This window comes from Castor canadensis, chromosome 11 (assembly GCF_047511655.1).
Source record: "Castor canadensis chromosome 11, mCasCan1.hap1v2, whole genome shotgun sequence".
NCBI lineage: Eukaryota > Metazoa > Chordata > Mammalia > Rodentia > Castoridae > Castor > Castor canadensis.
In genome coordinates, this window is record NC_133396.1 from 92,637,718 (window position 1) to 92,651,366 (window position 13,649).

The following is a 13,649-nucleotide window of genomic DNA, read 5'->3' on the forward strand; positions in this document are numbered from 1 at the left end:
AGCGGGGGACAAAGTAAACAGGATGAAATATGTGGAGCAAACCTCTACCTCCTAGCTGCTATTGCCTCCTGCATCTTCTTCCCAATGCCTCCACACAGCCTCACCAAACTCACTGTCTGCCATGGGAACTTGTTCCTCTAGAATATTGCCTAATTTTTATCTCAACCAGCAAAAACCCTTGTTCCTTCCTATTATTGCTTATACTCTCTCTACAACAAAATTAGAAATAAGGGCAAAATAGTTTCTGCTGGGTATTGGTGGGGGGAGAGGGAGGGGGCGGAGAGGGTGGTAAGGGAGGGGGTGGGGGCAGGGGGGAGAAATGAACCAAGCCTTGTATGCACATATGAATAATAAAAGAAAAAGGAAAAAAAATGTTTACAAAAATTAAAAAAAAAATTCTCCTGACTCACACTCTAGTGGGCTGGGATTACAACTGTATACCAGCACACCTGCCTGGAGATTACCTGCCTGGAGATTTGTCACGATTTTCTAAACATAATAAAATAATTTAATCTGTAAATACAGAGTTTTACTTCCTTTCCAAAAAAAAAAAATTTTGGAACTGTAGCATCTCACAGTTGAGAGGGATCTAGAGATTACCTAGCATAATCATTTATGTGACATATGGATTTCCTTTAGAAAAATACCCCAAAGTGTACAATATGTAGGTAGGGCTTAATGCAGAGAAATGGTCTCTAGAAATGATCACTAGCCACAGACCATATCCATACCTATGAACTCAGAAATAAAAACATTCTTAGTGCATTCACTGTATCAGGCCTAACCCTCCACCAAATGTATAGACCCTCCAAAGAGTCTCTGGCATGAAAGAAGAAACTGGCTGGCCCTTCTCTACTCTGTCACCCAGTGGCACACATGTAGTGAGGAGAACCTGACAGGACATCTAAACATGACATATTTAGACTATGAAACATATTCTCATAAGATTTTCTTTTAACATCCCATTTGGCTTCTCTGCTCCTCTACCATAAGAAATTGTGTATAGATTTGAAGCAAACAAAAGGTAAAAGATATTTGGCCCTAACATTGGGAAAGCTGAGCTCAGAAAAGTAACCTGCCTATGGTCACAGAGAGAGCAGGCAGCAGAGCCAGATTCAGATCACATGTGTGTGACCCCCCCCACCCAGTGTTGTTCCTAATGTTCATGCCATAACTCCTGACATTGGTTAGAAAACTGAAACACATTTTGTACCAGATGGGAGAATTCGTCTATCCTCACATCTAGGCTCCATTGTCTCTGTGTCCATACACAGCAATGCTGATACTAAACACAGCATGAAAGGGTGGCCATATGATTCTCCAGCAGACTCCTACAATGCCTTTTGCAGGGAACAGCTTAGCTCCCCTGATGGCATTGTTATTTTCTGCTGACTGATGATTTCAGGCTTGCCTGTGAGGAGCTGAATCTATGTCCCGTCTCCTGTGAAAGCCCGTGATTCTGAACCTTCTGTGTCTGTTCAGCCTCCTGCCAGGACATGTCGTGCAATCAACAAGGGGAATGTATCGAGACCATCGGGAACTACACCTGCTCCTGCTACCCTGGCTTCTATGGGCCAGAGTGTGAATATGGTGAGCCTGCTCCTTGGTTGATATTATTTAGCCATTGTTCTTATGCAAATTATGGTTCCAGAAATAAATTATGTTGGAGACTCTAGTAAGTATAGTCCCAGGCCCCCTCTACCACCTGTCTGCCTGCTCTCCTCAATTATCTCCAGACACACTGGGTAAAATCACTTTATTCTTTGACAGAACATTCATACATACAATTTCATGGAGGAAAAGGGACATGAAAAGGGAGCAAGATAAAGATAACCCCTTTAATCAATTTTGACTGTTTGAAATAAAAGATCAATGAAAGGATGTTTATTTCTCAAGATGCAGGCAATGCAAAGGAACCCAGCCAAGCAGCTTAGGTTTGAAGCCTAGAAAGATAGAGTGAAGAGGGTTCCACAAAATAGTTACAGCTTCTAACAAATGTGACAGTGTTTTAAAAGTCTCCAATGAAAAAATTAATATTTTGCTCCATGCAGTTAGAGAATGTGGAGAATTTGACCTCCCTCAACACGTGATCATGAACTGCAGCCACCCTCTGGCAAACTTCTCTTTCAACTCACAGTGCACCTTCCACTGTGCTGAAGGGTACGAATTGAATGGACCCAGCAAGCTGGAATGCCTGGCTTCTGGAATCTGGACAAATAAGCCGCCACAGTGTGTAGGTATGTACACATTATTCTTTCCATCCTCACTGACAACTAGAATTGGTGATGGGAGGGTGAGATTTCTCTATTAAAAATGTGAGAAATAGGGCTGGGTATGGTGGTACATGGCTATAATCCAACCTAGAGGTGGAGATTTCAATTCTGAAGCCAGCCTATGGCAAACGCATGAGACCCCCACCTAAAGAATAAACTAAAGCAAAAAGGACTGGGGACATGGCTCAATTAGTAGAATGTTTGCCTAGAAAGTACAAGGCCTTGAGTATAAACTTCCATACCAACAAAAAAATTAAAAATGTGAGAAATAACAAGGATCTATGCTAGATGGAAAATTTTAGTTATTGCTGTTACTTGTCCACCAGAGCAACACTGATTTTGATTTTCATGGCATTTTGTACTATAGAGAGAGGTAGTCAGTTAATTCTTAAGCAAAATCATAGGCAGTTTGCTTCTTAGGCAAGAACATTATAAAAGAGATCCCTTTCCTTTTGTTATTTACAAAGTAAATAGAGGACAATGATGAGAATTTAGGGATTGAATATTACTAATTTGACAACATCACCCCTGCTTCTTTAAATGAAAAATGTTTGGATCTTCCCAAACAGCTATTGAAAATAATATTTAACCAACCCAGAGCATCACCTTGCCTGCCACTTTGGGATTCTGTATCTACTACAGAATCCCAAGGCTTCCAAGGTACTGAACGTCTCATCCACATTGCTCTGTGGTTATTTTTAACTGCCTCGTGCCCACTCCTGAAGACTGCTGGATGAGGCAGCCTGACCTGTCTTCACTGCAAAAACATTCCAGCACCAGTCTAGCAGTAGCTTCAGTTGCAAACAGAGATTTGCATTAGTTGGGCAGAAGTGCTACAGTGCAGAGCCTCAGAGATGGGGACAGCCCTAATTCTGATGTAAAAAGTGGGGTGGGGGGGAGGTTGAAGACATACCGCAAGTAGCTTCAGAATTGTCTTGTTTGTAAATTTCCTGCAAGGGGGAAAGGGTGACACCTACTTCTACATGTAAACTCTAGAAGGCCTACAGGGAGAAGTTTATAATGGTGTAAGGAATAGAGGATGTTAAGAATAGAGCCTGGAGGAATCTGTGTTTTCAAGAGATCCAGAGCGTGTTGAAGGCTGGTACTCCCAGAATTGTCCAGAGACAATTTGGGTCTCCCTGTCCTTCCACCTTCCTGGCTCCATGTCTATTTCCCCAGGCAGTTCCACCATTGCCTTCCACCTACCAATGTGGGGTTTTTTCTGTCCATCTTCAGTGCTTTTCTCTTTCTTTATCCTTTGTTTATTCTTTTCAGCTATGCAGTGTCAGCACCTGGAAGCCCCTAGCAAAGGAACCATGGACTGTGTGCATCCACTGGCTGCCTTTGCTTATGGCTCCAGCTGTAAATTTGAGTGCCAATCTGGCTATCGAGTGAGGGGTTTGAACACGCTCCACTGCAGTGGCTCTGGTCAGTGGACTGCACCCTTGCCAGCCTGTGAAGGTAGGATTTTTTTTTTTTAGCAGCCTCCAATATACTCAAGAAGGGTTCATGGCACAGTAGAAAAACAAAGGGCTCTTAATATCAGGATGACCTCCTCTAGGATTGGATGCAGAAACAGTTTGTTTAACCTCTGGATCCAGACTTCTTATTGGTGAAATGGAGTTAGGAATTGCAAGGTGCTTTTGTGGTGATTAAGTACATATAAAGTGTACAATGGAATAGCATGTATAAAGTGCCTGGCATAGACCTAGGCAATTGCTCAACTTTAGTTTCTGGCTCCTTTTCCCCATCCCTGTCTCACTGGAGTATACAAACTGCAGGACAATGTCCTCTACTTGAGAAGGAATTAGAGCAGTGGCTATTAGACATACATAAAGAGATTCCCCCTCATAGCCTTTGGCAAAGAAGCAAAGGAACCCTGTGTTAAAGAAGAGCATGTGATGCAATCCTAGGCAATTACATAACAGCATGAAACTGAATTTTGTGCAATGTCTCACACCCTCAGTTTATAAAGCAGAAAGGAGGGACAGAAGGAGAAGAAAACTGAAGTGATTAGTGAATTCCCAAAACTAGATTAAAAGCCCAGCTCAAATACTATTAGCTATGAATCTTTAGGGTGGCCACTTAACATTTCTGAATCTCATTTTTCTCATCTGTAATGTAAGAAAGAAGCACCAGCAGATCCTTGGTCCTTAAATGACCTGATTCTGTTAATTTAAAAAAACCCATAATACAGAAGTGAAGTTCAGGGTGAACAGGGAATGGGTAGTCACTATGCTTTGCAAAGTCCTAGGAGGAAAATGGTCCTTATCAGAACTGAGGTCATCCAGGGTGTAATTGTGCTCAGGAACTCACTTTGGGCTGCACTCACTTGGCAACAAAGTCTGATTAGGATGACATCCTGTGTTCCAAGGACAAAGCCCATTAGGGTTCATTTTGCAGAACTAGATAGTAATGTCAATAATATGCTATGCTATTTCAGCTTTTTGCTTACAACCCTGGAGTTTTTCTGTATCTAATCTTTTCAGTCCCCCTAAAATATGCTAATAAATATTTAATGAGCACCTTTGATGCACTAAACATTGCTCAAGGCTAAGGATGCAATTCCTAGGCTCACCCCAGCCTCAAGGAAACTGGAGTAATGGGGAAGAATTGCAATCATGTATGAACAGCACAAAAACAGGGAGTGTGGGTGCCCACTGGAAGAATCCTACCCCTGTGTTAGGGTGGGCAAAAATGGATTCCTATGGACAGTGAAGTTTATGCTGAGATTTGAAGAGCAGGTCAGGGAAAAGAGGCATGTGGGAAGGGAGGATCTGAAGTTCTGAACATATTGACAATGTGGATAGGAAAGACAAAATGTAACCTCACACAGGAATCTCTTCTGAAAAACAAATGGTCCCTTCCATGACTCAGTTTCCTATACACCCTTTTCCATGTAGCAGTTGCATGTGAGCCACTGGAGAGCCCCGTCCATGGAAGCATGGATTGCTCCCCATCCTCAGGAGTCTTTCAGTACAACACCAACTGCAGCTTCCATTGTGCTGAAGGCTTCATGCTGAAAGGAGCTGACATCATTCAGTGTGCAGACTTGGGCCAGTGGACAGCACCAGCTCCAGTCTGTCAAGGTACTGTGATGTTAAAACATTCCTTCTGTGCCTCTCAGGCACTAAGGGCATCAGTATATGCATTCATCACTGCCATCTGCTTCCCCATCAGACATTCACTGAAAACCCATTATATGTTGGGCTCTTTGTGTTCAGTGCTAGGGATGAAATGGTGAACAAAGCCAGCCTTAAGCATGAGGTATTCATCACAACATAGTCCACATGCGAGTTGCTTTGATTGGCATGTATGGGGTGGGTCGAGGAGATCATAACTAATAGGGAAAGGAATAATGCATGAAGAACAGCATAAGATAGAAGAGACACGGACAAGGCAGATAGTCCAGCTTTCATTTCCTATAAATAAGCTTTTGGACTCTATAAGCTCAGGGTACAGCTATCTGCCTTACCTTCTGTCTCCTGTGTCACCACCAGTTGTGAATCATTGTGTATAAAAGCAACTTTAAAACTGTTATCAGCTTTATAAACATGAGGAAAAGAGTGATGAATACACTTTTTTATAAATCATTTGTCTGTGGGCTAATTTAACAAAATGACCCTTTTTCAATAGCTCATGTTTTCAATGTTTTGCTCTTATATGAAAACTAAGGCATAAAGAGATCACTAGGATTTTTTTTTATTATACCGGCATCCCACACAAAGTCATGTTCCAGAAGTACAATATGAACATTTTGTGCTACCACTTACTGGTGCCCCTCAGTTATTTACATTGATCCTGTGGATCTACATATATCCTGCTTTAAAATGAGGCTTTAAGGAGATATTTGAACATCCATGTTCCGCATAGCAGCATTAGTCACAATAGTTAAAATATGGAAGCAACCCAAGAGAACATTAATGAATGGATGGATGGTGGATGGATGGATGGACAAAATGTAGTGTGCACATGCAATGGAATAGTATTCAGCTTTAACAAGAAAGGGAATTGCAACATATGCTACAACATGAATGAAACTTAAGGACACTATGTTGCTAAGGGAAATAAGCCATATGATTCTACTTATTCTTGCTTAGAGCAGTCAAGATCATGGAGACAGAAAGTAGAATGATGGGGGAGTGGGAATGAGGAGTTCCTGCTTAATAGCTGTGGTGTTTCAATTTGAGACAATGAGAAGACATCTGGAGATGGATAGTGATGATGGTTGTATGACAATATTGGTGTAATTAATACCACTGACCTCTACATTTAAAAGTATTTAAGTGATAAGTGGTCAATTTTATGCTGTATGGATTGACTACAAAAAAAATTGAAAAGCAAAAACTAATGAAGCAGTGGAGGAACAGATGTCCATGATTTGCTATTATACATAATATCTTAATAAATATCTCTGAATTTATTGTTTTGGTGCACTTTTCATGCTTCTCAGAGATTCTTGTGTTCAAAAGTATGATAGTTTAAGATTACTAATACATATAGCCAAAATGCTAAAGAATGGTTCAGCATTGTCTTAATAAAATCCTTCATGTATCATTAAAATTAAATTACACTTTCATCCAATTTAAATAAGCCCAATTCAAGAGCCCTAGTGCCAATCTAGTTCTTGGCACAAGAAGGTGTTAATGGGTCAAAATCAACCAGTACTTGCATATTACTGTTTCCTTACTGCCTTACTTCCTCCCCTCTTAGCTTTGCAGTGCCAAGATTTTCCAGTTCCAACTAAGGCCCAGGTGAACTGCTCACACCCTTTTGGTACCTTTCGGTATCAGTCAGTCTGCAGCTTCTCTTGTGAGGAAGGCTCACTCCTAGTGGGAGCAAGTGCATTACAGTGCTTGGCTACTGGACGCTGGAGTGCTATTCCTCCAGAATGCCAAGGTAAGTGTGCATTCTTCCCCATCTCTTGGAAATAAATTGGAGACACTGTTTTCAAAGGCTTATTTTTAGAGGCAGTAACAGTGTAGAGTGTCCTTGAAATGAACTGGAAGATTTATAAATATGGTCATTCATCCTTCCATCCTGTAACCCAAGAATCCCAAATGCAAATGTCTTCAGAGGCTAAGCAGACACCTTGAGTGTCAAGAAGCTTAGCAACAGGCAATGGGGGATTTGTTGGCCCGCATGAATGCCTTCTCAAGGTCTTTACCAGGACCTGAAGACTCCTATCAAGAATTAGGTGAACTGTACTCACTAGCCAAGCATAGTATCTGGAAAGTAGACTAGAAGAAAAAAAAATAAAACCCAAGGCTGACCTATCACTTTCCTGTTAGAAATCATGGCGTGTACTAGTGAAATGGGAGGGTCAGAATTTACAGGATCTAGTTGCAAACATACTACAAGATGTGTATAATATTGGAAAAACATACTTAGCATAAAGTAGAGCGAGATGGAAAGGGGAAGGATCCACTCCACAATCTGAGGTTACAGGATTCTCAAAAGAAAGAAATGTGCAGAGTTAGTATAAGCATTTAAATCTGCCTTGTACTTGATATTAAAAAGCCAGTGTGTTCTGTCAATACCATAATGTCCTGCATGAAATAAAACTGGTTCTATTCAACTGTGTTTGTGAATTGAAAATAAATGTATATTTTTTTATATTCCCCATTCCTTTTTCTTTCAGTGTATCCAATTCTTTAGTTAGAAGTGTAGCAAACACTGATTTTTACAAAGCAAATTTCCATTTATAAAATCTACAAGAAAAATAAGAAAATAGACAAATGAAAACCATCCTCTTAAATAGCCCATCCTAAAACAGATGTTGCTAACATCCCAATATGAATTTTTTCAATATTTTCTCTGTTTTCCCCCTTATGCGATTAGTGTTTTCAAATTTAATAATATAGTTCAATTGGTAAAACACAAAATATTTCTGTACTATTTACAATGCCTTTCATTTTGTACAGACTGCCAATATCTGAGTTAAAGCAGCCAGATACATGTTTTTTGTGAAGAGGAAACCACTGTCTATTCAGGTCACACACAAGTGCACATGTACACACACACTCCACTGTTAAGTTAGGTCAGCAGTAAGTGAATGAGTAAATAAATGAATTAATAAATGAATGAACTGAGCAGAATTGAATGTCCTTCCTCCCCAAGGCACTAGAACTGGGGTTGGAGATCCAAAACTGGATCTGGAAAAAAAGGTGGGATGTGACCTTGCCCCCTCAGCTCTCTCATACTGGCTATACCTCAGCCCGGATATAGGACAAAATCTACATGGCTTTGAGGGAGAACCTGGAATCCCTGAGGAGGGTTCTCACTGTGATCAGAACCCTTCTGGGAAATCCTGTGCTGTGCAGGGCACAGATTACAGTTCATTGCTCCATATTGCCCTGCCTGTGGGTGTTTCACAGCAAAGAGGTTGCCACTTGCCCCGCTTCCTGTGACCTCCCAGTTCCCTTCTGCTTTTGGTTCTTTGTTTACTCTAACTGAACTTTCTCCTCTTGTATGCTGGGTGAACATTAAGTGAAATACCCAAATGTTGGGGCAGGAAGGTACCCTAAGGCTTGCACTAGCTGTTGTAACACTCTGGAGAGTGTTATCAATTTCCCTTTTTACTGTCCCCCACAGTCTTCCACATTCACCCCTGCTGTGAAAAGACAAAACCACAGAGGAGCTGGAAATGGGCTCCTCCAAACCAAGGGTTTGTTCTTATCATTTATAGGCTTCTTGAGTTGTCACCCCTCCCACCCTCCATATGCAGTGAATACAGAAAGGCTTTCCAAGTGGCAGGAAGTAACTTGGTCTTAGACAAATTGATCAAATTGAAAGAAATGTAGCCAGAGAGGGCAAGTGACGAAGAAAGAGAAAGGTATAGAAATGCTCTCACAAAGTATCATGCTAATCAGTCAGTGGCTGAAAATGGCCCTGGGACAGCCATACCACCACTGTCTCTGCCCTAAAGCCACGACAAACATTGAAGAAGTCCCTGAAACCATGTATTCAGTTAGTCATTACTGTTAAAGGCCAATAGAGTCTGGACTTTATTTCATTAATTGGTAGAGAAACATTTTGAGGGCTATTAACATTTGTATTGAGAGTGTTTTCACTCAGGAATCTCAGGAGCTATGCAATACTATTTTCTCCTTGTTAAGGTATCAAAATTCAGAGAGGTTAAGTGACTCGCCAAAAGTCACAGAGCATGATCACAAACCCAGGGAAGTCCCCAGACCCTCAAACTTTATGTTTATGTATAGTGGTAAAGAACTATGAGACCTAATTTAACTTTTTGTTGTTGTTAAGTGAAAAAGTAGAGTTGCTTGTGGCTGGCCACTGTAGGATAAGACTATTGAGAAGAGGTGGCAGTTAGCATTTGCCCACAGTTGAGGAATTATTTGCCTACTTTGTGTCCATGGCTTTTATTGTTTTTTAAATTTGATTTTTTACATATGACTCATTGAATTCATTGTATAGTTAAGTATTCCTAGAAGGTGAGAATTATATGTTTTTCTGTTCCAAAGATGCAGTATCTGAGTCTCAGAAAAAGTTACTGTGCAGAGATACATTGCTAGTAAGTAACAAAGCCATAATATGGACTCAGATTCTTTCCACTGCCTGCTTGAGGAAAGGGAAAGAAAGTAATTTACTCTTTTTTCCTGTTTCTTATCGCTTGTTATCATTTTTTGGTAAGGTCATTAGCTCTGCTTCTGAAGAAGGTATCAAGGGAGCAAACTCTTCCACTCCTGTCTAGGGTGAACTAAAATGAGCTGCACCACTATCTTTCCACACACAGCACCAGCTCCCTTTTAAAATCTCACCTAAAGCCTTTTGTGGGTGACAGCTCAGAATGTCAATCAAATGTAAGTTTACTATCTCACACTTCCTCAACCTCTAACCAGAAAGAAAGCACCATGAAATTCAAACGACAATCATCTTTAGCCAAACACTGTCCTTGTGTATTAAGGATGCAACACACACACACACACACACACACACACACACACACACACGACTGATTTCAGGTTGCTGAGTACTAATGTGATCTCTTTTCTCATTCTCTGCCATACCCACATTAGCCATTACCTGCACACCTCTCCTAAGCCCTCAGAATGGAACAATGACCTGTGTCCAACCTCTTGGAGGTTCCAGTTATAAATCCACATGCCAGTTCAGCTGTGATGAGGGGTTTTCTTTATCTGGACCAGAAAGATTGGATTGTGCTCCATCCGGACACTGGACAGAATCCCCACCAACATGTGAAGGTAGGTGTGAAGGGCTCTCCTTATGACTCTTCAGATAGCATTATAAGATGGAGACTCATCAGGGATTCTTATTAAAGTGTTCTTGATATCAAACAACACACTATCCACAAAGCATGGGACTCTAGACCAAGTTTTCTTTCGCTCTTTGAGTTAAATATAAATTTCATAGTTCATGGTATGTGCATAGAATTAATAAATTCATAACTCCTGTTTAGTTTCAAAAAGCATGGTTGTTCCAATTTATTGTTTGGTATAGTCAGTTAATAATAATGAGACTGCCAATAATAGCTAACATTGTTTGTGTAGGTCCAGCTATTTCATATGCATTTCAGTCTACACAAACCACTATAAAAGTCACATAGCTAGGAAGTATGGAGGGCAGAATTCAGAGCCAGGCCTAGTATGACTGCAGGTTTTTACCATGACACTACATTGCCACCCTATGGCAGGGCTTCTAAATTCTGGATCCATCACTGGTAAACTTACTTTTCTACTGCACAGGTTGCAACTGAAACTGCTGAAATAAACTTCAAAGTTTAGAAATGGCAGATCTACTGACTGATCAGCAGTCAGAAATCTCTTAGAGTTATATGAAAACAGATAAAAATTATTTATTCCTCCTTCACAATAAGTACTAGATTAATATACAAATACCTGTATTGTTCTCTCCTTCTTTCCATGAGGTGCTATTAGGAAAGTCCTGTCACTCCCCTGAGGCCTCAACTGCAAAAGGAGAGGAGTGGACAAGATTGTCTCTGAGGTCTTTTCCCTGGCCCAGAATTCTGTAGGTTAAAGGACATAAAATACTACCATCTGCTGTCAAAAAGATTTTCTACAAGCCACTTGAGGGATCTAGAAAATTTCTGAGGCTAGCATTAAGGCTGTGCTTTGTTGCTCATTTCTTTATTTATAACTCTTTCATTCACTTATTCCATTGATTTTTATCATGAACTTTATTCTCCTATATTCTGTTTTAAGACTGAAGAAGCAAAAATCCCTTAAAAACCTCATCAAAATTTTAAATCATTTATGCAACCAACATGGTTGTTAAATCTGTAATCTCAGAAGCCCGTTTTACTTCACTCCTTCCTAGCCCTCTTGTCTCTGCAATAGAAAGCATTGCCTCTCACCTGTGGGCCATGACATGGATGGCACCTTAAGCTACCCAAGGTCAGAATTGTCGACTTTATCTGATTCTGATTTTGAGATATGTTTTTTTTTTTGTAGCTATGTTCCTACCTCATTCTCCAAATTTACAACCTATATTTAGAACAGTGATTCTTCTTCTTGTCCTTATCCTTGAAATTTTAACCCTCTGCAGTGTCCCAGAATCCTGATTTTTATATAGTGTTTTCGGAATCTAAGGATACATCAGAGGGGTTTGGGGACCACCAAGTAAGAAGACACAGTGTGGCAGGTGGCACTCTCAGTTTCTCTTTCAAAACGAGTGCAATGCAAGATTCTCATTTGTGGGGAGTTCTACAAATATTTCCATTTTAGTAAAAACACCAGTTCCCTGAACTGTCTAGAACTTAGGTTCTGCCCATATTTTCCAGTCTCCTTCTTGCCTTAGCCCTCCAGTACCTAAAGTTTCTCCATGAGCCTAAAGAGTGATTAAGGCTCTTCCACTAATTTTTATGATGCCATCTGTGAGCTGGATTGCTTGTATTCTGTTTTCCTGTCCCTTCTGTCTAATGCAGACTTTTGTTCTCCTGTTCACTTAACATCAATTGTCACTAACTCTCCAGAGACCACATTGGTTGCTGAAACTAGCTTCTCATGTCCAGTCTCACTATCAAACTGATTCCAAGTCCCACCCTCAATTCTACAATTCTGTCTTGTCCCTGCTTATACAAGTCCTGAAATCTGACAAACCCTGTAAGGTCTGGGCTGATTCACATCTCTATTTTTTTCTTTACTCCTTCAATATTTATCTGCTTTCATGGGGCTTCCTACTTTCATTTCTAATTGAATTTGTTCTTGAGGAAATTGTATCTACATCAAGTAAAAGAAAGGAAACAGAAGACTTTGTTAAATCTATTTAAAATACTATAAATCAACATGTTTTAGGTTGATGGTTAGAGTGCCAGTGAACCTAATAATTCATGGATTCACACACAATCATGTATGTCTACTTAATGAATTACAGAAAAACAATAGTGAAGTCCCTTATGTGATGAAACTATATTGGAAGTCGATGAAAATAGAACCTTAAGCATATAATAAAAGCAACTCTCATCTGTTTTCTACTCTTCTTAAACTATTCAGTTTTTTGCCAATGTCTTATACTGGGCTCGAGAATATGGTTCCCTTTTAGTTATGCACAGAGTTCATTCCTCAATAAAGTCTCTTCCTCTGAATCTACACAGAGGGGGGAAAACCCCTCCCTTGCAACAGCATCCTTGATAACTCCACATATTCAATTCAATCCTGCTGAGTGCCCGCCATATGCCAGATCTGGGTTAAGCTTCCATATACCTCATCAGGACTACCCCTAAACAGAACAACCTGATTCCTTTCATGATTCAAAGCCAAGCCCTTGAAGTCATTTAAAGGCCTTTGCTTGGACATTTTCACTTTTCCCTGACAGGATGCAGAGACTGTCATAGATAGAAAAAGCTGTATCTATAATCTTGGCAGAGCAAGACTGACAAAGCTGATATCAAAGCAATATCCTCCAGGTGGATTTAATGCTATAGGAATTCCAGACTAGAGGTCATGTCAATTTCTTTAAAAGAGTAAATTGTCTTGTTTCTTTTCAAACCAGTCCCCTCAAACCTTAATATAATGCATTGAAATTAAATTGTACTCATCAATTTATTCATTCAACAAATATATTTAGAGCCCCTAGTATGTTGTAGGTCCTGTTCCCTGGGATTCAGTGATAAAAGAACTGCCAAGGCCACTGCTCTCGTTATGTATATTCTTAAACCTAAAGATGTAATATTGGGAAATTTTGAAAAAGTTATTTTAATGAAAATTTTCACAGATGATTTTGTGTCTAGGACTTGCAACAATAGACAAGTTTAGTAAATGTTTGGTAAATGGGATTGATGTGTTAGCTATGGACTTATTAATTATTCAACAATCTGAGAGTACTGGATTGAAATTCACTATTACTTTGGCTGTTTTAATGGATACATACAAGGAT

At 40.0% G+C, this 13,649-nt stretch overlaps 1 protein-coding gene across 1 annotated transcript in view; it reads left to right on the forward strand.

Moving 5' to 3' along the window:
- Selp (selectin P) overlaps positions 1-13,649 on the forward strand; it is a 39,667-nt gene that overhangs the window by 15,387 nt on the left and 10,631 nt on the right. Inside the window, exons 4-9 of the mRNA XM_020176912.2 lie at positions 1,483-1,590; positions 2,052-2,237; positions 3,549-3,734; positions 5,177-5,362; positions 6,987-7,172; positions 10,313-10,498. Of these exons, the coding sequence (XP_020032501.1) occupies positions 1,483-1,590; positions 2,052-2,237; positions 3,549-3,734; positions 5,177-5,362; positions 6,987-7,172; positions 10,313-10,498 (1,038 nt within the window). The remainder of the gene's footprint in view (positions 1-1,482; positions 1,591-2,051; positions 2,238-3,548; positions 3,735-5,176; positions 5,363-6,986; positions 7,173-10,312; positions 10,499-13,649) is intronic.